The following is a 22,360-nucleotide window of genomic DNA, read 5'->3' on the forward strand; positions in this document are numbered from 1 at the left end:
TTTCTTTTCTTTTCTTTTTTTTTTATTTCATTTTCTTTTTCGTTTTGCTTCGTCGTAATATGTAATGACATAAATACGGACGAGTTTTTCGATAAACTATCTTGCGTTTTGGAATTTATTTACAATATATTTTCATAATTCGCGCCAGAAGATGTAATTGGTTATGTTGTATCTGCGCAATGAAAAGGCGCAGAACGAAAAAGCGTCCAATCGTCACGTTCGTTTGGAATTGTAAGGTTATGTTTCGTTATGTTCAATATTGAAAACATTCGTAAATGTAACATATTCTTAAAAATTATCGATCGTTGCTCGAATAATATTTCTTGGAAGTAATTTTATACGGAACAAGGTATAAATTTAATTTTTTTCTATCGTTATTATTATTTCTGGACAATGAGTTTAAATTTGTATTAACTTTATAGATTCGGAAAATAATTTAAGGATGTCTTCTTGGAAGAAAGCAGCCAAAGCAACTCAAAAAACTCATAAAGAACGACATCAACCAGAGGCTCGTAAGCACTTAGGTCTTCTTGAAAAAAAGAAAGATTATATTGCAAGAGCAAAGGATTATCATAGGAAAGAACGAACTTTGAAGTTATTGCAAAAACGTGCTCTCAATAGAAATCCAGATGAATTTTACTTTCACATGATCAATTCAAAAATAGAGAAAGGTGTACACAGAGAAAAAGATAAGGAAGACGAACATACTCCCGATCAGATTAAGTTAATGGAGACGCAAGATATAAAATATGTTGCTTATAAAAGAAATATAGAAGCGAAAAAGGTAGAAAAGTTGCAGAGTCAGTTACATCTAATAGATGCTGCAAATGAAATAAAAAATAAGCATATATTCTTTGTCGAAGACGAGGAAGAGGAAAGAAACTTTGATATTGCTAAGAAATTAAATACGCATCCTGCGTTATTGTCGAGACGTACAAATAGACCTAATTTGTCTAAATTAAGAGATATAAAGTTTCCTCGAGTTGATGAAAATACTCTTGCTACCATTGAACAGCAAAAACACATGGCTTACAAGGAATTGTATAAGAGAATAGAAAGAGAAAGAGAGTTAACTGTCGTTCAACAAAAATTAGAAATTCAGAGAGCTTTAGCAAAGGAGAAAGAAATTAAACCAAAACAGGTGAAACCTGCAACGAGAGATTCTGCTCCTATATATAAATGGAAGTTTGAAAGAAAGCGTTGATATATTTTTATACATATTATAAGGTAAATTTGTTTCATCACAATATTATTTTTGAGGAACTAAAATGTCAGCTATTAGATTATTTTACTTTTTTTACTCATCATTATATAATGTTTCTTATTTCCGTTACATCCTTTACATTAATAAATTATTTAAATTGTTAAAAGTTATTACCACTAGTTTTTTTTTTTTTTTTTAATATTTATAATACAGAAATTCCTATATTCATTGATGATAATCCTGATATTTAATCTAGTGGCATTATTTTTGTCATTGAAATTTACCCTGAAGACATTCCTGGCATTCCCATCATTTGTCCTGGAGGCATTCCCATCATTTGTCCTGGAGGCATCCCTGACATTTGACCTGGAGGCATTCCTGGCATTCCCATCATCTGTCCTGGGGGCATTCCTGACATTCCAGGCATTTGTCCTGGAGGCATTCCTGGCATCCCTGGCATTTGTCCTGGAGGCATTCCTGGCATCCCTGGCATTTGTCCTGAAGGCATTCCTGGCATTTGCCCTGAAGGCATTCCTGGCATTTGTCCTGCAGGCATCCCTGGCATTTGTCCTGCAGGCATCCCTGGCATTTGTCCTGCAGGCATCCCTGGCATTTGTCCTGCAGGCATCCCTGGCATTTGTCCTGAAGGCATTCCTGGCATTCCTGGCATTTGTCCTGGAGGCATCCCTGCCATTCCTGGCATTTGTCCTGCAGGCATCCCCGGCATCTGTCCTGAAGGCATCCCTGACATTCCTGGCATTTGTCCTGCAGGCATCCCTGGCATTTGTCCTGAAGGCATCCCTGACATTCCTGGCATTTGTCCTGGAGGCACCCCTGGCATTCCTGGCATTTGTCCTGGAGGCATCCCTGGCATTCCTGGCATTTGTCCTGGAGGCATCCCTGGCATCCCTGGCATCTGTCCTGAAGGCATTCCTGGCATTCCTGGCATTTGTCCCGAAGGCATCCCTGCCATTCCTGGCATTTGTCCTGAAGGCATGCCTGCCATTCCTGGCGATTGTGTTACTGTCATCGTAGTAGGAGTAGTTGTATTGGATATCTTTGGCAATTCCGTTGATATACTGATGCAATTGTAATTCAGTTGCCATAATTTATGTTTAGTAGCTATTTCGGTTCGAAGACAAGCAGTGATTGATCTAAAAGAAACATAAATAATACTTGGATATTAGTAATAATCATCGGATATAATCATCGAGAAGAATATTTTTTACCTGGGAAATTGATTCAATTCTAAAATATTTGCACAAACACTCGAAAAGAAACTGCCAGGTACTTGATTGCATATTCTAAAGGGTTTATACTCTATCGATAGAACAATATATAAATAGAATTAATATATTTTACATATTGTTAAAAAAAAAAGGGATACTTTATGAAAGTCTTACCTGTAATAATTTGATTAGTTAAGATTACTGCATTCAGCGTGATATTTACTTTCAGTCTGTTCGTTTCATAAGTAAAATTGACACAAACTAAAAAAATAAGTGATCATTCAAAAAATTTCGCACGCATAGAGTAGAGTATATTAGAAGAATTGTTTTATTATATATTTATCAGTAATTTTTTTATTTTCAACCCACGTTGTTTCGTCATCTTGGTATAAATGATGATAACATTTTCGCAGCAAGAACAGGTGTAAGATGTAGGACAAGTGCATGATCTTCCATTTAACGAATTGGTTTTGAAAATCAAAAATGCTTTCGATGTGGTAAATCCTATGGTGTATTTGTTAATATAAATATATACTAGAGCTGCGTTCTTTATGCATGTATGTATAAAAAAAAAAGAAAAAAAAAAAAGAGAGAAAGAAAAAAAAAATTGAAAGAAAGAAAGGAACAATTTGAATCAACTAACTTTGCTTCTTATTTATATTAAATTCTGAAATAATGCACAATAGTAAGAGGAACGTTTTGCACAGACGTAAATTCATTTCTTCACACGATTAGCTAATACCACAAATAAAAATAATGTACAGTTCAGTTAATAATGTCGATGTTTTCACACTTTGAACTATCTAAGTATAATAAAATGAACGACGCTTTCTGGTCCGATGTCTGTGCGATACCTTTTCTACCGGAAATAATAATCACTATGATGACCGTTATAAAAGTTCATTGAATTTTAACGGAAATCAAACAATTTGTCACAATTGTTTGACTCGACACTTTATATCGCGATTGTTCAATTGAAAATCACGTTTCTTTGCTTTGTAAAATAATTTTCGGTACTACAATCAAAAAAAAAAAAAAAAAAAAAGGAAAAAGAAGAGAAAGAGAGAAAAAAGGACTATCATTATAAAAGACTATCATCTGCTTTCGATCAAACTCGAATCTATTTACAATAGAGAATTGGTCAAAGGTAATTATTAATTAAGATACATATGACAAAATAAAAAAAAATATATATATATATATATGTATATAAATAGAATAAATGTTTCTTTTAAAATCCTATATTAATTGTCGACGTATGTAAATAATAACAATTATGTTAAAAATCTAATATGTCGTCATCATCGTCGTCATCGTCGTCATCATCCTCGTCATCGTAATCATCATTATAATCGGTGTCGTCATCGTCTGGAAAAATTTCGACTTGGCCTAATCCACCCCCATCTTCTGGCTTTACATGAGCTAAACCATTTGAACCAAATCGGATGCAATCTAATCCAACCTGCATACGTGAATATTATCATCGTTCATTATCATTTATATATTTAAATCTCCAACTATACACACATATATATATATATATATGTATGGATAAGTATATATATCTATATTTAAATAGGATCATAAAAAATGTTTTACTTTGAACAACGTTGTATCTCTAAACTTTCCTTCCATGTTGATACAGAGATGTATATTTCTACCTTGAAAGAATATATTATAAAATCTCACACAGGCCCTAATGTACGGTATCCTTGGTACGGGCACGCATATTGGTCTAGGATTTTTCCCTGAAACGAGTGGTAAATGAAAATCTTCAAAAAAAAAAAAAAAGAAAAAAAAGAAAAGAATTGAAACGACAAAAAAAAAGGAAGCATTATCCAGCCAGAAAGTCGGTTAAGTAATCGAAAGAAGACAGATTTACCGGAAATCGTTCTGGTGTATAGAACCCTGTCGTTCATCAGAACGTTAGCAGTGAAACTGAACTCGTCCGGATCATAAGTCACGTTAACGCATGCCTTTTGTTTCCAAGTGGAAAATAATATTCTCGAACAACAACCACAAACACCTAATGCACATTGACAAGGTCCTTGTCTGGTTGCTGTTATATCGGTCGACGTTGTACTCGTGGTATTTATCACAGTTTGTCTCAACAATGTCTCAAGATCTCTCATCGTTTCTTGATCTTTTAAAATGATCTTCGTATCATCCTGACGATTTATTACGTTCACTTTAGACTCCGATAATGAATATATAAGAAATAACAATAATGTTTGAACGATCGATAACCCTTGGATCTTCATTTTTTTTTTTTTTTTTCTTTTTTTCATTTAAAATCAAATTTACATCTACATTCTTCCTATTGATAATACTCGATGAACGATCGAAAGACGACTGGTCAGTTAACGGAGGACGGTACCATGATATGACCCCGTTTTAAGGAGAAATTTAGGTTTACCTCAAGTTGTTCACCCGTATAATCGCATTTCGTTAGTTCCTCTTATAGAATACATAAGTTTATTCGCATGTTTGTATGCGTTACGTTATTATAACGTGACTAATACACACGCACATATATATATGTATAACGGATACGATGATTCGATTGGGAAACGTTTAATGTGAAATGATCAAGTGTCAATTAAAATAATAATGTTTGAATAAATAAATAATATAAATTGTATATTATATTTGATATAATAAATACAAAAGAAATTATATATATATATATATATACACACATCACACACATCACACAAACACATGAATATCCATGTATCTAATGTAAAAATTTTATTAAAAGAATTAAAATGTTAAATTAATATTTTAACTGTCCGATCGCAGCTTCTTCTTCAGGACTATAAGTCGTACCAAGGACATTGTTAGTTACTACATCGATATCCAATTGTTCAAAATTGACTTCGTCGTAAACTTCATCTTTCTCGTTTTGATTCGACGTCGATGAAAGAATAAGATCATCTTCCGGTTTTGATAATGACACACCATTCATACCGATTTTCATGCAATTGAAATGTAAAATTAAAATCGGTGCGTTTACTATTCGTGTTTCGAGATCTAAACATGCATGAAGATTTATGCCAGTTGTATGAACGTCAAAGAATCGTGCACAGAACGTTATTACTGGTATATAGACGAACGGAATGCAAACTGGTGGGGGATTCTTCGCTGTGAAAAAAAGAAGAAAGAAAAAAAAAACAACAATAAGATAAAGATGTTTACTGTGATCGATTATTATCTTTTTAACTCGATCGGTTAATACTCACCGGACAAGGAACTAGAAAATATCTCTTTTTCATTCATACTAAAGGACATGTTGATAGAAAATTCTTGTGGATCGTAGGTGAACTTGGTGCATGCACGTCGATTAAAATTTATTCTGGTTATATTGACACCCGTACAACAACCGCAGGTCATATTATTACAGAAACATGGAATTCCTCGAAAAATAAGCTTTGGCAATTGGTTGGGACTTCTTTCGACGTCCTCCGGTTTACCATTTAATTCTAATCCTGTCATTGGATCGTAGTATGACGACATGTACTCTGTCATATCTAAAAAAAAATTAGGCACTTATTTAATTTCTTTTCGTTTTCTCTCTCTCTCTCTCTCTCTCTCTTTTTTTTTTTTATATTATTCCAGACGTCAAAAATATAAAATAAGTCGATAATTTTTAATCGTAATTATTTTCTTTTTATAATTTATTGAGTATATTTAAGCGATGATCTTGCGATTACATATATTCACCTATTTTTGTTATTTTCGTGGCGTAACCGATCATTGGAATAAGAATAAGCAAGAGAAATGATTTATAAGCCATTTTTTTGTTTGTCTTTTTCGATTCACTAGCGCGATTATGATGTTTCGCGTTTCGATCCGAATTTAAGACTGATATTGGTCATACCTTGGACCAGACCAAGAAGACATTTAATTCATTATATATTCATAAACTTTCGATAGAAAGTAGAAGAATCAGACGTACTCAAAACTCAGTTTACCGTTGCGTTAATCTACACTCGATACTTTCATCTCGTTCCGTTTCAGTGCTCCATTTGTTTGATGCATATATACATATGCATGTGTATGTATGTCTTACATCAGTGCAGTCGAGTATAAAGCTTTCTGATGAAATGATGATTACGGATATTCGTATGGAAATTAATACAAATTAATAACTATTGCAAAATATTCGATCGATCGTATTGTTTTTCTTTTCCTTCTTTTTTTATTTTATTATTATTATTGTTATTATTATTATTATTATTGTTATTTCTTTTCTTACTTTCTTTTTTCTTTTTTTTTTTTTTTTTTTTCTTTAATAAATTTGAAAACAAGACAAATTTTTTCAATCGAAGAGAGAACGATCTGTTAAAGTATATCTAGGAATTTTAATTAAACGCTATATATAATAAAATTGAAATCCTTTTGAACGTGTAAGTCTTTATTACTTAATATCTAAGTACAACTTCAATAAGTTAATTAAATAATATTCGTGTGCGTGTGTGTGTGCGCGTGTGCATGCATGCGTATGTGTGTGTGTGTGTGTGTGTGTGTGTATAATAAATACGATTTGTTTTAAATAATATGAAATTATGCGAAGAATCGCATTATGGCAAAGGTCGTTTGACGATTGTTCGATTTATTTCAATTACGTCGATTAATATGTATCATCTCGGATAATTTCTTATTAAGGTAAATTAAAAGATGAATTAAAGAAGAGAAAAATAATTGAAAAATTCGATAATCTTTTTCCGTATTTACGTTATATGGTTGAATAAATCAATCATCCATCGAGTATCCTACAACAACGAGAATCTCTACGAGAAATATGAAAGTGAAAATTTTGCAAGTTCAATTACGAATAAATTTTCAATAAATTATAAAATTTAGTCAGATATGTTAAATGAAATGAAGAACAAATGTTCAAACTCGACTCGCAAAATTCATCCCAAAATTCTCGTATTGTCAAATTCGATAATTAAATTCGATTGGATTTTAAAGATCAATCGAAAATAAATATCTATAACCTCATGATTCTACTCTGACGGGCATCTTGTTTTTTCCTTGAGAGAAAATCAGTTATTCCAATGGAATAATCGTCCTCTTCGTTGGGACGACTCGATTGTCCTTTATTATTCGTTATGACTTTATTTTTCTTTTTTTTTGGCTTGTCATTTTCAACGAGGGCACTTAATACAGCATCCTCGTCATCGTCGTCATCTAAATCATCGAGATCATCGGTCTTCTCATCGTCCTCCTCGTCAAGATCAACGTTTTCGTTTAAATCATCGTCTTCGTTGTCATCAACGTCGTCACCGTCGTCGTCGTCGTCGTCGTCGTCGTCGTCGTCGTCGTCGTCGTCGCTTAAATCATCAAGATCGTCGTCATCGTCGTCATCATCGTCATCCAAAATTTCATCGTTCACATCGTCATCGTCGATCGGTTTCTTCAGAGGTTTCTTCTTATTCTTCTTCTTAATGTCATCGTTAATCGCATTTATACTTGACGAAGTGATGCTAGGCTTTTTATTATTGCCCGTACCAACTTTTTTGATTTTATGATTAACCACTGGCTTTTGAAGTTTCACAAGTTTATTCGTCGGACTGGTCGTTTCTCCATTCTGATTGGTTTCAATGATCGTTTCATCGGTCGTAAGATCTGTCAATAAATCGGATTCCGTAAGTACATCGTTATTTTCGTTATTAATTTGTTCCTCGATAACGTTTAACTCCTGACCATAATCATTCTGATGATTATCGTTTTGAGAGTCTAAAGTTTGGAAGATCGATACGTCAGAGGGTTCTTGTACCGATGAAACTGTTGTCGTAGGCCTTGTTAAAATGGGTATAGTGAATTGTAAGAGGGGCGGTGCGGTTGTTACTTTTGGCTTTTTCGTAGATGTCTCATCATCGCCGGTTATGATGTCCAATAATGCACCAAATCCAAGGACATCGTCGTCGTCATCTTCCTCGTCTTCCTCTTCGTCGGCCAATCCAACGTTCGTTCCAATGTTGTCCGAAACAGCATTTAAGCTTGGTCTAACCGCGTCATCGTCATCGTCATCGTCATCATCATCGTCGTCCGAACCTAAACCGAAAAGATCGTCGTCGTCTTCCTCTTCGGAAGTTTGTTCGGATTCAACGATCGGGAATGGTTCTGCCGGACGTAATTTCAGACCATCGGGACCGAATCTATAAGAGAAAAAAATATATCGATCTCCGAAAAATCAATTATTATAATACAAAGAAAATCGCTATAGTTTATATATGTATATCCAAATATTACCTAAAACAGCTGACACGTAAGCTGGCTTCCAATTCGGTTGACGATTGGAGTTCCAATCCAAGACAAGCTTTGAAATGATCGTTTGTGTCTCTTTTAATCGAATATATCCTTCCGCAAAACTTGCTAAATCCACCCGGTAATGGCACACAAACGGGTTTTGGATTTTTACCTTGAAAGTAAAATTAAAAAAAAAAAAAAAAAAAGAAAAAATAAAATAAAATAAAATATAATAAAATAAAATAAAAAAATAAGAAAAAAGGAAGTAATAGAAAAGAAAAAAATTAATTCGAAATAAAAACAATGATATTAATCATCCACATCGTACCTCCCATAAAATCGATCCCGCAAAAACTCTTTCCAAATTCTAAATCTCATCGCGAAAGTTCAAATGCAAACTTTCACCTTAGAAATATGAATATAAATATAAATATTTATGTATGTATGTATAACGATGACACGAATTTCACTCCCACGCGTTAAGCATATTTCTCTTCAAATAATTTTTTGTGTATGTCTTTTTTCTTTTTTTTTTTCATTTCTTTTTCTTTTCTTTTCTTTTCTTTTCTTTTAGCCATGAGTATGCATCTGCGAGTATGCGTACTCGATACTTCCGATGGCTGTCGCTGTGTTCACGGTCATTTGGTGAAAGTTACCATCGCCGAATGACACCTTAATATCTATGGGAATAGTCGAAACCTCATATCCGTGTAATTAACACACTTCCTAACCGCATATAATGGTTATGGGCAGACACAGTAACACGGAATAAGTATGATAGAAGTTATCCTTTCTTTTCTTTATTTTGCTGTTTTTTCTATTTTTTATTTTTTTTTTTTTCACTTGTCACGGAACGATGCACGAACTATGGAGTCAACTCGTTACACGATAGACAGAACGTAAAAATTGCCGATGCGTTCGAGACGATGGTTTTCCTTGTGGAAAATAAATGGAAAGAGGCGGTACGTGTTACGGTTACTATATTACTCTCTCTCTCTCTCTTTCTATATATATATATATGTATACTATATAATATATATTACATATTTTTACCGTTAACGATCGTAGATGTAAGAATGTTGTCGCCAAAGCTCAACTGTACCGCCAAATTGTCATCTTTAAGATATTGCAAAGAGGCACATCCTTAAGAATAATGGTAGAAAATAGATTAATAAATTAAGATTTCATTGATTTCGTTAAAGAGATTGAAAAAAATTTTGCGATATTTTTCGGCTTATTATTAATTACCTGGTCCTTTTAATTCTACCAATGGAATGTGAAAGTTACGACAACAATTGCAAATTACGTCGCTGCACGTGCAATATTTGTTAACGTTCTCGGCGGTTTCGGTTATTATCGGTAACTCGATGGATTGTTTGGGGACATTGCTGGCTCGTATACTTCGATTCACTGCTACGAGGCCTGAATCTGTTAAACAATAGCAAGACAATTAATATCTGTACTGATTTTTCTTTTTTCTCTTTTGTATTGTCTTTTTTTTTTTCCTTTATTTTATTTTATTAATTTAATATTCATTTACGTCACGATCTTCTTACCGATTACTCTTCCATATGCAGCGAACGCTACCAATAAAAGTATCAACAACAATTCCACCACAGTTGACAGACGCATCCTTACGATTAATCTGCAATTATATGAATTCGTTTAATACGATTAAATTTTAATGACATTACCAAGATGGAGTGAATTATTAATTATTTATATGGTTTGTGTCACGCGTTAACTATTCTCTCTTTCTCTCTCTCTCTCTCTCTCTCTCTCTCTTCCTTGACTTTATGAAGCGGGATTAATTATGATCCAAAAGTTTATCCATTTTTTTTTTTTTAAAGTGACGATCACGACTTGTAATTTAAGAATTACGAAGGCAAAAAGAACAAGTTGATCGTTGATCAATATAAAAAAAAACATCTGTCGGCCCGTATAATTATGATTAATTGATAATTGATCTTACAAATTGGACAACGCGAAATTCGACAAATACGAATTCACAACTGTGACAATAATAATTTCCAAAAAAAGAAAAAGAAAAAATTAAATAATGCCAATGAAATTTATTATTTTCCGTTTTGAGTTCGATTTAATTTAAACACCAAGAATATTGATAATCGAATATATCAGAGCTAATAAATTTAAATCAATCAATTTATCAGTTTTAATTATTGTTAAGTATTCGATACGATCGACGTCGAAGTCTTCAAAATGTATTTTTTCAAAATAATCGAAAAAAATATTTGAACATGTAAATTATATTTAAAATGAAAGTTTATACTTTTTTTTACTGCTCAGCTAAGTATAATGAATACTTCAGAAAAAGACAAGAATAATACGAAATAAGAAAAAGAGAAAAAAAAATGAAATGAAATAAAATGAAATAAAGAGGAACGATTCTCTGTCGAGTTCATTCGACTTTCGTCGATATATATACACACACACACACACACATATATATATATATATATATATATATATATATATACACACATACACAGGCCGAGAGTCTGGTTCGCGACCGCTTGACCTAAATCTCGGTCACGGTCAAAGCCAACAATCTTTCGTGAGATGCTACGTGCGAGTATAAGAGAAAAGAAAAGAAGAGAATGAAGAGAAGGACGATGAATAAACACGATGGAGAAGAAGTTAGCTCATCTTTTATATAGCGGATATAACTACTGCGTCGTACGAGTGCACGGTAATGGGTGCATCATTATGAACAACTTTATATGGTCGACTTATTCTCCTACCGATTTAAAATTTTAATATTCCCGTCGAGTGATTCGTTCGTGTCCTCCGAAGAAAACCGTTTTGATCGATCATAACCGATCTTGAAACAGTTTTAACGACCGATAACTACGAACTATCTTTAAAACGGAAGTAAAACTAGATTCAGCTTCGTTAATCCTAAGACATTCATTTAATTATCTTTAATACCTGTTAGAAAAAGAAAAAAAAAAAAAGAAGAAGAAGAAGAAGAAGAAAAAAAAAAGAGAAAAGAAAATAAGAACGAAAGACATTGATCGGATCGAATTGATCGGATTCAACGATGAACATTTTTAACATCTTATCTCCGTACAATGATAAATGACATATAAATCGTATTTAAATAAAAATATAATAAAGAGATATAATTTTCTTTTGTACTCACCTGTAACGCAAGGTCAATTGTGTTAGTGAAAAATAGAAGTTGACTCGAGTACTATTAACAAAGATGGGATCCTCTCTCTCTCTCTCTCTTTCTTTCTATCTCTCTTTTTCTCTCTCTCTCTTTCTCTCTCTCTCTCTCTCTCTCGTTAAAAAAGAGCTTCTATCTTCGTCGCACCCTTTCGACTCCTTTTCCCTGACTCCTTAGTCTTACGGAGGCCAATGTCCAACTGAAGATGCCACCCAACTCCCCCCAAGGTTTCTTTAAAAGTCGGTCACAGGCCACCACCACAGCACCTGCCACGGCCGATGCTAGGATTATTAAAGCATTCTAATGCGTTCTAGGGTAAATAAAGATCCTACCGTGTATGATCCCCACTACTTCTTACTATTACGATCGTTCCACCAGCTCGGTCGACTCTTTCAATGTCAACGACCAAAAGGATATAGCATGAGGAAATCGTACTGTCTCTCTCTCTCTCTCTCTCTCTCTATCTATCTATCTATCTATATCTATCTATATCTATCTATCTTTCTTTTCGTTCGTGTTGCCTTTGAAAGAGTCACGGTCAAGAACGCGTGTTTGGATGTCTCGACTATGGTCGCTCGTTTCTCAATGAAGGATTTCTTACTTTCGAACTTTAATTAAATGATTCATATGTATCTCAAAAAAAAATATTCTCCCTCCCCCGCTCCCCCCACCCCCCTCCCACTGTCCCTCCTCGTGAAAGTGGGAAGTTATTTTTAGACGAGATTTATTTTTCTTTTATTTATCTTCGTCTTTTAATATCTTTCTTTTCTTCTTTTTCTTTTTTTTTTACGTTTCTCTACTCTTTTTTTTTCTTTTTTTCCTTTTCTTTCTCTTTTTCGTCCAACTCGTTTACAGTCTCATTCTCGGATTCGTTTAGATTATGAAAACAATGTTGCGCGGACGTTTGTTTTTTCTCTCTTTTTCTTTTTCTTTCCTTTTTTTTTTTTTTCTTTCTGTTCTTTTTCCTCCAGTTATAAATTGCGAGATAATTGAAAAGAAAATTTATTTTATATTTCCATCAACGGTATAAATTCTAACGAGGTAGTCCCACTTTTCAATATCTCCTGTCGCAATAAGATTATGTCGGTTTGAAAAAGACCAGGCAACGTGGACGATGGTAACAGGTGTTAATTTTTTTTTTTTTCTTCGTTGAATGTGTCTAGCTTTTATCCTTGCAATTACGAGAACGAATTTCTTGTTAATCTTCTTCCTTCTCTTTTTGTTTTGTTTTGTTTTTTTCTTTGCTTATTCGTCACGATAAAAGTGTATACACCTACTTACCTGAAAACGTGTTGAAATATATGCGAACGTAAAATCTATAAGAGCATATCGTAAGCAATTTTAAGTCGTTCACATTTGTAGATGCGTTTCTTTCTTTTTCTATTTTTTTTTTTTTTTTTCCTTTTTTTGTACAGATTAGACAAAAAGTTTTAAGATCGGCAAAATATCTCTAATAGTTTTACGATTCGAGAAAAAGACAAAAGCAAAAAAATTAACACGGAAAGTCTCGGGCGAGATAAGGTTTGATCGTAGAAGAGAAAAGGTGCAATTGACTTTTAATAATAATCACTAAGAGTAACTTTTGTTTCATCCTGTAGATCTTAATCCATAGTGAAAATCCATATTATGCGTTTTAGAAAAAAAATCTGTTTCAAATAGAAATGATCTTATGGACGGTTGACCGCAATGTGACTTGCAAACGATAAATAAATAGAACGCGGCTTTGTAAAAGATGATGGTGGCAAACACGTTGCACGTTTTGTATAAGAAGGAACGTGTTGCACATGTCAATTGCAAATCGTAAAGTATGTCCGTATACTGAATAAATAATGACACTGAGAGAAAGAACAGATTACCGTAAACGTCGATCAAAATCATAATGTATTTTGATAGCTTAGTGTCGTCGACCTTTACGAAACTACTTTTTTCTTAAGTATTGTGCTTAAAACATCGAAACGTAATCGATCGATCTCTTATTTTCGAGGAATTAAATGAGCCACGTAAGATAAGTAAGACAGGTAATCGCGGGATCGATGAAAGAGAGAGAGAGAGAGAGAGAGAGAGAGAGAGAGAGAGAGAGAGAGAGATATCAGTTAATGGGAAGAAGAACGGGACGCGAGTTTCGAGAAGGAATTCAACAAATGAATCCACAGAATCGTGTTTTGGGCCTTTCTCCGGTTAGTAGGTCGAAGAAAGTAGTTGTCGGTAGTGGTTCACCTTGGCTAATAATTTGTTCGGCCATGGCGTACAATTCTTGGACTGTTAACCATCAGAAGAGCGGAGAACAATTTGTTTGTCACGGTGATATTGTTTATTTAAAAAAAAAAGGAATTCTACGTTCCCCCATTGAGCTTCTTTAAGTTAAAACGAGATAAACCAATTTACCCATTAATAAATGGGTCATTGAGAGATGAGTTTTGATGTAAGTTTATTTGAAAGGATAAAAGAAAGCAGCGATAAAAGTAAAGAAAAAAAAATAAAAAAAAAAAAAAACAAGAAAAAGGGAAAAAGAATAAAAATTAGCGAGAGAGAGAGAGAGAGAGAGAGAGAGAGAGAGAGAGAGAGGGAGAGAGAGAAAAGAAACGCAAGTTGCTGTTTCTTATCAAACTCAGGCGGAAAGATAGTTTTTTTTTTGTTTTTTCTTTTCTTTTTTTTTCGACAAAACATTTAAAAGATTACGAGCATCGAACGGAGTCGAACACATGGCGAAAGTAAAATAATTCCGTTATAATTTCCGTTCGAAATGGCGCCTCGATAATTCTTTCTCTCTCTCTCTCTCTCTCTCTCTCTCTCTTTCTCTCTCTGTCTTTCTTTTTCTTTCTCTATCTATCTTTTTATCTCTTTCTGATCGAAGTAAAAGTAAATACTTTTCGTTCGATATCCAAAGAGGAGACAAGAGCTCGACGAAGAGTCAGAGTTCTCCTCCCGCTGTTCGAAGAACGGAAGGAGGTCACCCGGTCACCCAGATGAGGTTCCTTGCCACGGCCAATGGCGGGCCACTTCTACATCCTCCAAGACATCTCAACCAATCCTGTTTGCCGATTTTTAGAGGGGACCCAACGATCGGTTGCCGATCGTTGTTGAACGGCATTGACTGCCCTTGCCTACAGATTTAAAGCTATTTCCTTGCTCAGGACAGGATCTCTTCAGGTCTACCATCTTTTATTTCTCTCTCTTTCTCTCTCTCTCTCTTTTTTTCTCTTTCTCTTTCTTTCTCTCTTTCTCTCTCTTTCTCTCTCTTTCTCTACTCTTCAAAGAACGAAGCTTTATCCTTCGACGCTCGCTGACGAGTCAGTAGAGCCTCGCGTATCGCGCAAGCGTGCCGTCTCTTCATCGTCACCGTCACCGTCACCGTCATCGTCGTCGTCGTCGTCGTCGTCGTTGTCGTCGTCGTCGTCGTCGTCGTCGTCGTCGTCGTTGTTGTTGTTGTCGTCGTTGTTGTCATCATCGTTGTCGTCATTGTCATTGTCATTGTCATTGTTATTTTTATTCGACCAAGTCCCGATTATCAATCGGATCTCCAAACATAATTTCAATTATCCTATCCTTTTCTTAGTTTCTACAACATGGCCACGGTCAGGTCTACGATCTTCCTAATCTTCACCAGCCTCGCCGTTGCCTCGTCAGCTGGATTGTTCGGTGAGAATCACAGCTCGGTTTTATTTTTCATTATTTTCTTTCTTCTCTTATACATTCGACATAGTAAAGTAATTAAAAAAAAAAAAAAAAAAATATATATATATATATATATATATGTATGTATATATATAATTTTCATTTGCGATCGTAATGTCATTTATATATCATTAATGTTAATGAATAATTCGAAATGTTTGTTCCTTGCTTAAGCTTGATGTTCGAGAAAACGTGAACGTTTTCAGGTTTCGTTCCAGTAATATATGAAAGTAACGACGATAGAAATTCTCGCCGTGTTGTGGCACACTTTATTATCATATCTATTCGACATATTTTCTTGTTATATGCTTAAGCCTGAGAAAATTCGGAAAGATTTGGAAAAAAAATTGATATTTAAAATTGGATCGATGCATTCTCGATCGATAATAAATCTCGAGAGTCGTTCGAGAATGTTTCACGATGATCGATTGTAATATTTAAAATACTCGTTTCGTTCGATTTTTATACATTCTTTTTTTTTCGTTTATATATATATATATATTTTTTTTTTTTGTATATATATACATACAAACGTGCATACATACACACGCATATGTGCGTGTATTTTCTCTTCACAGAGACTCTACTCTCTTGGGACCTGTCGGATTCCGAAGCGAGATCAACTCAGACCCAATCAAAATGTCTCTGTCAGACTTCCGGCTGTCTTTGCTGCGTCGACCTAAATTTAACAGTGACAATGGATCTCGGTGGTCCTGTTTGTGTTAACATCAGGCACAAGGAACAAAACGTATCCTTGAATCTGAGCTATGGCGACAATCCTGTACACAATGCGACGATAAAGATCGGCAAGTATCTATATCTCACGTGGGATTAATAACTAACGTGATTGATCGTAAAGTTTTTTTAATAAAGTAATATTTTGATTGACATATTTTTAACAGTTGATGCAGCTAATAAACCAACTTGCATGAATCTTCTATCGGATTTGGCGCAGATTTGTGCAAAATTTACTTCCGTTAAATCGGCCGAGCATGGTCACGATGGTTGTTTGGTGATCGAACCGGCATTATTGGGTTCCCCGCAGGCCACCTATCATATGGGCTGTTTTAATTTTGATCAGACGGTGCGACAAATAGAAGTGTCCGCGTAAGTGATACAATGTGATTTATCGATTGAACGTAATTATCTCGAATTAACTTTAACGTCTTATCAGCATCACAGAAACAACTGAGAGTACGGATAATACGGATGACGAAGAGGACGATGGTATTAACACGGACGAGTTGATCGCTGCAGTATCAGCGAGCGCTGAACACGGACTCGCACTATTTTCTCAATGGTTAGGCTTGAACTTTAATCCAAGATTGAATCTCACCAATAAGAATCAAATACAAGAAGAACAATCTCAACAACAAGAACAACAACAACAACAACAACAGCAACAATTACAGCAACAGCAGCAGCAACAACAACAGCAGCAGCAGCAGCAGCAACAACAACGTCAAATAGAAAATAGTGATCTACAAACAAGAACGGCTCGGAATATGATGGACATTCAGTCTGATAAAAGTGACGAACGATTCAAACAGCTTCTCAGCGCTCAGGATAACGTTTTCAAGGAATCTGCGAAAATTGGATTGGCAAATGGTGCTCAAACGACCTTCGTTTATTCCAGCCCAATTGGTTTGCCTACATTGGAAAAGGGTGTGATAGAGAAAAAAGTAGAAGTCGATACGATCGACGATACCTATCAACGTTTGACTGTACCAAAGGAATCAAGGCGAGGTGGTAGAGCTTATAGCATTCATCAACACGTTAACGAGATTTGAAAAAAATGTTTTTAATCGTTCGATAGAGGTAGAAGTCGTCGAATGGCTTTGGGTAGAGTTAAACTGGCGCAATGTTATTAAACTGTGTTAGTTTTTTTTTGCAGAGCTGATCGATGAGAGAACAAGTGGGTGGTTCTATTTTTGATTTCTTTTCTCTCTCTCTCTCTCTCTCTCTTTTTTTTTTTTTTTAATTTTTTCTCCTTATAATCCGCAGTAAGAAAACGTAGTGTAATCCAAATATCATGGCGATATTAATCGAGTCATTGTTATTTAGGAATAGATGTTAGATTTTGTAGAAATTAGTTTAATAATGTATCATGCGTTCTCTATCTCTCTCTTTCTCTCTCTCTCTCTCTCTCTCTCTCTCTCTTTCTCTTATCGTAGAGATTCGTTGAGAACTACGATCACCCGATAAAGTTACCCTATCAGAAATAATTTTTCTTAATTAAACGATTAAATCCGATCCTTAAGCGATCATTATTGTTAAACTTTTTTTTATTCTAGAAGTGTCACGTGTTTAGACGACGCTGTGCCGCCCAGCTCTGTCGGTATGATCTCTCTTTTCAATTGTGATCACGTTGTTTCTCTTTTTCGCTGCTTTCGTATTCGAAATGATTTTTTTTATCGATCTTATGTGTATAAATGCACACACGCACACATACATGCACGCACATACGTATATATGTGACGATTATACGCGTGAAAAGTGTCCCTCGAGTGAAACGTATGGTAAGGCAACTTTCTTTTTTGACTTTACACACACGCATACACACACACACACACACACACACACACGTTCATACATACACGTGATACGACTTGGGAAATATTATTTAGATCATCGCTTTGTGTATATTATTATTTTTATTATGAATTATTTATTTCTTTTGACACCGTTTGTTAAGTAGAAAATACAATATAACATTCTATCGTACTCGTACGAATATTATTAGATTATAACACTCAATTGAGTTCCTTTTCGTTTGTTTCTTTGTTTGTTTGTTTTTTTTTTTCTTTTCTTTTTTTTTTTTTTTTCATTCACACATAGTAGAACCGATTGAATATTATACATGATATATTATTATTTCTGTCGCAAAACCCATCTCCGATGATCGCACTGTAAAAATAAGTCGAACGTAGGATATGAGAAAGTAAATAAAAAATTTTTCATGTGTATATACGTATATGTATATACACGCGCATATATATATATATATATATATATATATATATATATATATATATAAAGGCTTTCTATTGTTTGTTTATTATTCGTATGTTGAAAGAACGATCGATCTATCAATAATTTTATTCTAGAAGGATCGTCTTGTTCTTTTATTTCTTTCTTTTTTTTTTCTCTCTCTCTTCCTTTTTACTATTTTTTTTTTTTTTTTTTTTTTTTTTTATTCCTTTTTATTCTTTTTATTTATTACGGAAGACAATGCTGTACCTCGAACCTTCATTTCCTCCCTCGCGCCTTTTGTATCATTATAATCATCGTCTATAAATAGTGAGGAAAAGAAAATAGAAAGGTAGGACGAATAAATTGTACATATTGCTATAAACGAAGTACATGTTATTACTTAAATTATTTTACTTATTTAAATTAAGATTAAAGCCCGCTATCGAATCACAAAGCACACAAGAGAATCTTTCATGAGAATAATGTTTTCATGAAAAATTTTAGTTTTCTTCTTTTTTTTTTTTCGTTTTTTTTTCTATCTTTCTTTCTTTCTTTCTTTATCAATGGTGACGTCTTAATTCTATGAACGATATTCGATCGATTATGCTATTACATCTCTTGGAAAGTATATGTTTATAAGAAATATATAATTACACATATATATATGTGCCACCATATATATATATATATATATATATGCATATAAAAAAGAAGAGATTTCTAAATGGAATAATTACAAGTGGACTAGATACTAACAACATTTCGTCTTAAAATAAACGTGTCTCGTTCGATCCGCATTAAAATATATTTTATATATAATATATACACATATATATATATATATATATATATATATATATATGTAGAGATATTTTTTTTTTGTTTATTTCTTTTTCTTTCATTCTTTTATACGCTATTTTCTTCTCTCTTTTCATATTATTTTCCATTCGTAATAAAAATATTTTTTGGGTTTAATCTTTGGGCAATCTTTGCGTAATCTAAACGTTAGAAAATAAATTCCACAGAATTATTGCATATACATATGTATTATATGTAGAATGAGAGCTTTACTTTGCAAGCGTTTTTTTTTTTTTTTTTTTTTTTTTTTTATTGGTACAAGATAATACACATTCTGTCCTGTTTCGATCAGGCTCTCGCAAAAGGAAAACGCTTTGCTATAATTATAGAAAAAAAAAACTTTTTTCTTTCTTCTTCCTTCTTTTTTCTTTTTTTTTTTTTTTTTTTGAAGAGGTCGGATTTTTTTGTCTTCTTTTTTTTCTGTTTTTTTTTTCTTTTTCCTTTTCCTTTTTCCCTTTTTTTTTTTTCTTCACTTATCACTTCCGTCGCCTCGATAAACCTCATCGAAAAATAATAATCTCTTCGCGAATCTTCCTCCTAATGTGTATTAATATATATGTATATATATATATAAAAAGAAAAGAAAAATCAATCTCTATTCGATGTTTTTCCTTACAAGTTAAAAAAAAAAAAAAAGAAAAAGAATAGAAAAAAAGAAAAAGTAATAAAAAGATATACTACTAGTCTATTTAATTTATTTTACAGAATTGACGAATCAAAAAATTTCAGCTTTCCGTATATCGCATAATTCGAAAAGATAAAATAAAAATTTTCTTTTCCACTTCGTTCGAAGCTTCGCATCGAAATAATAGTTCTTTTTTTTTGTTTTTTTCTTTTGTTTTTTGTCTTTTTTTTTTTTCTTTTTTTTTTTCTTTTCTTTTCTTTTCAAGATCTTTACGATTGCCCTGAGAACGATCGAGAACGTTTACTAATCTTTTTTGATTCCGGAAGATATGTTTGCGCACGCGCGTGCGTACGCATATGTTCGTTCATTTATATAACTTTAGTAGAGTTACATGTATGTTAGATAAAAAAAATATAGGGTCGGCCAAGAATAATTCATAGGTCGTTCAGCTCAAAAGTTCTTACGCGACTTTTAAAAAATTAATAATCATCGTACCGACTCGAGACTCATTAGGCTCGTACTCGAGATTGTAACTTTTTACAATCGTTGGATTTGTCATTCTTGCAATATAAAAAAAGAAAAATAAAAATACAAAAATAAGTCTGAAAAGTTTCGAAAAAGAAGTAATCGATTTTTACATTTACCGATTAGAAAACTTTTGATTCATCCAATGACTTTTGGTCCTTCCTGTTTATAAAGAGATAGAGAAAGAGACAGAGAGACAGAGAAAGAGACAGAGAGAGAGAGAGACAGAGAGAGAGAGAGAGAGAGAGACAGAGAGAGACAGAGTAAGAGAGAGAGAGAAATAGTACTTTCATAAATTTTAATCTTAGATTTTTACGTACTTATTTCGATTTCGTTAATTGTTCCAAATATAATAGACAATATACATATACACATATATATGTATGTATATGTATATATATATATATATATATATATATATATATAGATATATAATCGTTACATCAATGTCTTTCAAAATGATTATATATGCCTTTATCATAGTTTGATTTGCTTTTTTTTTTTTTTCGTTATTTGTTTTGTCTTTTTTTTCTTTTTTCTTCTTTATCTTTTCTCCTTCTGTTTTTCACGTTCGTTCATTTTCTATCATTAACATTCGTTATTATTATTAATCTAATCACGTTGCAATAATATTCTGAATCATCAACGGACATCTATATCGTATAGAATATAATATCATTGAATTAATCGAATGATTCATATGAAAACCCAATGAAAAACAAAGAGAAGTGTGTTAGAACAATGACGAGTATCTTACAATTATGAGAATTTTGTTGTTTGAATACGTTTAAAAAAATAAAAAGATGAAAAAACAAAAAATGGAAAAGAGGAAAAAAAAAGAAGAAAAAAGAAAGCCTATACTAGAATTTCATTAATAAAAGCCACAAATACAGTCTTTCAGCCTGCAAAAATCGCAGTCTCGTTGTTTCATCAGTAAAAAATGTATATTGTTGTATTTAACACGGGCACATTTCTATTATTGCCAGCAATAATAATACAAAGTTATTGCTCTTTGTACGATTTGAAAAAAATCGTAAAAAAGAAAAAAGAAAAAACAAAAAAAATAAAAAAGTAAAAAAGAAATGATTGAGAAAAAAATAAAAGAAAAAAAAAGAGAATGGACAAAAGATCAAAAGAAAAAAGGAAAAGAAAAGAGAAGAGAAGAAAAAAGAATTGATATCACTAAAGAAACATTTCGGCGTTTAAATAAATGGATAAGAATTAAATTTAAAGAAATTTCTTGTTCATTTGATTGGCTGTCGAGGTGTCGATGGACCAACCGGTGGTAACGTTAACGATTCTCGTTTCTTCTTGTTAACACGACGACCAACATGAAGTACCACGTCTCCAGCCTTGACGGACTTGAACTCAGCAATAGCCTCGGCATGTGTCATCCCGTGAAGAGGTTTCGAATTTATCGACAAAATTTCGTCCCCTATAGAAGAAGAAGAAAAAAAAAGAAATACATAAATAAAACGATCGTTATTACTTAATGATAATAATTCGTTTCGATTAGTCGACATATCAGAAGATATCGTACCTTCCTTGACAGTACCAAGATCGGCAGCTTGACCATTAGGGAATACAGTTTTCACATATATTCCCATGTTACCTCGCGGACTATCGGTGCCACCAACGATGCTAAAACCGAGTCCTTTGTGGCCAGGCCCTTTGAAAAATCTGGCTGTCAATATCGTAAAGGATGCACCACCTTTACCAGGCCTAGGTAATGTACAGAATCTTGATTCTTCACCTTCTCCAGCCTCGTCAATGTCCTCCAATTCGGAGTCCGTATTAAGACCTTCGTCCGTATCCTGAGCGCC

At 33.4% G+C, this 22,360-nt stretch overlaps 7 protein-coding genes across 14 annotated transcripts in view; 2 read left to right on the plus strand and 5 right to left on the minus strand.

The window, feature by feature from the left end:
- The first annotated feature begins 19 nt into the window (after positions 1 to 19).
- Positions 20 to 1,374, plus strand: LOC124425318 (probable U3 small nucleolar RNA-associated protein 11). The gene is made up of 2 exons (XM_046965517.1): positions 20 to 349; positions 423 to 1,374. Exon 2 carries the CDS (start codon positions 443 to 445, stop codon positions 1,202 to 1,204), a length of 762 nt encoding a protein of 253 aa, XP_046821473.1. The 5' UTR covers positions 20 to 349; positions 423 to 442; the 3' UTR covers positions 1,205 to 1,374.
- Positions 1,261 to 3,214, minus strand: LOC124425316 (calcium-binding protein P-like). 2 transcript variants are annotated; one of them, XM_046965512.1, is made up of 5 exons: positions 3,077 to 3,214; positions 2,803 to 2,937; positions 2,608 to 2,694; positions 2,434 to 2,524; positions 1,261 to 2,358 (listed from the first exon to the last, which is right to left on the minus strand). In XM_046965512.1, the coding sequence occupies exons 1-5, from the start codon at positions 3,150 to 3,152 to the stop codon at positions 1,485 to 1,487; spliced, it is 1,263 nt and encodes a 420-aa protein (XP_046821468.1). In that variant the 5' UTR covers positions 3,153 to 3,214; the 3' UTR covers positions 1,261 to 1,484. The 2 variants fall into 2 exon arrangements, with proteins under 2 accessions (XP_046821468.1, XP_046821469.1); XM_046965513.1 differs by lacking the exon at positions 2,803 to 2,937 and having other exon boundaries at positions 3,077 to 3,202.
- LOC124425321 lies at positions 2,996 to 5,120 on the minus strand. Its single transcript, XM_046965519.1, has 3 exons — positions 4,316 to 5,120; positions 4,033 to 4,181; positions 2,996 to 3,895 (listed from the first exon to the last, which is right to left on the minus strand). Exons 1-3 carry the CDS (start codon positions 4,719 to 4,721, stop codon positions 3,713 to 3,715), a joined length of 738 nt encoding a protein of 245 aa, XP_046821475.1. The 5' UTR covers positions 4,722 to 5,120; the 3' UTR covers positions 2,996 to 3,712.
- Positions 5,121 to 5,147: 27 nt separating this feature from the next.
- Positions 5,148 to 6,754, minus strand: LOC124425319. Its single transcript, XM_046965518.1, has 3 exons — positions 6,157 to 6,754; positions 5,676 to 5,963; positions 5,148 to 5,577 (listed from the first exon to the last, which is right to left on the minus strand). The coding sequence occupies exons 1-3, from the start codon at positions 6,227 to 6,229 to the stop codon at positions 5,210 to 5,212; spliced, it is 729 nt and encodes a 242-aa protein (XP_046821474.1). The 5' UTR covers positions 6,230 to 6,754; the 3' UTR covers positions 5,148 to 5,209.
- Positions 6,755 to 6,829: 75 nt separating this feature from the next.
- LOC124425315 (formin-D-like) lies at positions 6,830 to 12,173 on the minus strand. 4 transcript variants are annotated; one of them, XM_046965511.1, is made up of 7 exons: positions 11,855 to 12,173; positions 10,248 to 10,336; positions 9,940 to 10,119; positions 9,745 to 9,834; positions 8,695 to 8,863; positions 8,146 to 8,600; positions 6,830 to 8,067 (listed from the first exon to the last, which is right to left on the minus strand). In XM_046965511.1, exons 2-7 carry the CDS (start codon positions 10,321 to 10,323, stop codon positions 7,430 to 7,432), a joined length of 1,608 nt encoding a protein of 535 aa, XP_046821467.1. In that variant the 5' UTR covers positions 10,324 to 10,336; positions 11,855 to 12,173; the 3' UTR covers positions 6,830 to 7,429. The 4 variants fall into 4 exon arrangements, with proteins under 4 accessions (XP_046821467.1, XP_046821463.1, XP_046821464.1 ...); XM_046965507.1 differs by having other exon boundaries at positions 6,830 to 8,600; positions 11,855 to 12,172; XM_046965508.1 differs by lacking the exon at positions 11,855 to 12,173 and adding an exon at positions 11,198 to 11,350 and having other exon boundaries at positions 6,830 to 8,600.
- Positions 12,174 to 14,172: 1,999 nt separating this feature from the next.
- LOC124425317 (probable serine/threonine-protein kinase cdc7) lies at positions 14,173 to 18,502 on the plus strand. 3 transcript variants are annotated; one of them, XM_046965514.1, is made up of 6 exons: positions 14,173 to 14,303; positions 14,736 to 15,031; positions 15,438 to 15,520; positions 16,135 to 16,362; positions 16,459 to 16,663; positions 16,731 to 18,502. In XM_046965514.1, the coding sequence occupies exons 3-6, from the start codon at positions 15,448 to 15,450 to the stop codon at positions 17,344 to 17,346; spliced, it is 1,122 nt and encodes a 373-aa protein (XP_046821470.1). In that variant the 5' UTR covers positions 14,173 to 14,303; positions 14,736 to 15,031; positions 15,438 to 15,447; the 3' UTR covers positions 17,347 to 18,502. The 3 variants fall into 3 exon arrangements, with proteins under 3 accessions (XP_046821470.1, XP_046821471.1, XP_046821472.1); XM_046965515.1 differs by having other exon boundaries at positions 14,292 to 14,303; positions 14,769 to 15,031; XM_046965516.1 differs by lacking the exons at positions 14,173 to 14,303; positions 14,736 to 15,031 and adding an exon at positions 15,321 to 15,348.
- A 3,256-nt stretch (positions 18,503 to 21,758) lies between these two features.
- LOC124425314 overlaps positions 21,759 to 22,360 on the minus strand; it is a 35,342-nt gene continuing 34,740 nt past the window's right edge. For both annotated transcript variants that reach the window (XM_046965505.1, XM_046965506.1), the window contains exons 5-6: positions 22,078 to 22,360; positions 21,759 to 21,972 (exon numbers count right to left, since the gene is read on the minus strand). In XM_046965505.1, coding sequence (XP_046821461.1) covers positions 21,782 to 21,972; positions 22,078 to 22,360 — 474 coding nt within the window. In that variant the 3' untranslated portion in view covers positions 21,759 to 21,781. The remainder of the gene's footprint in view (positions 21,973 to 22,077) is intronic.

Source organism: Vespa crabro, chromosome 7 (assembly GCF_910589235.1).
Source record: "Vespa crabro chromosome 7, iyVesCrab1.2, whole genome shotgun sequence".
NCBI lineage: Eukaryota > Metazoa > Arthropoda > Insecta > Hymenoptera > Vespidae > Vespa > Vespa crabro.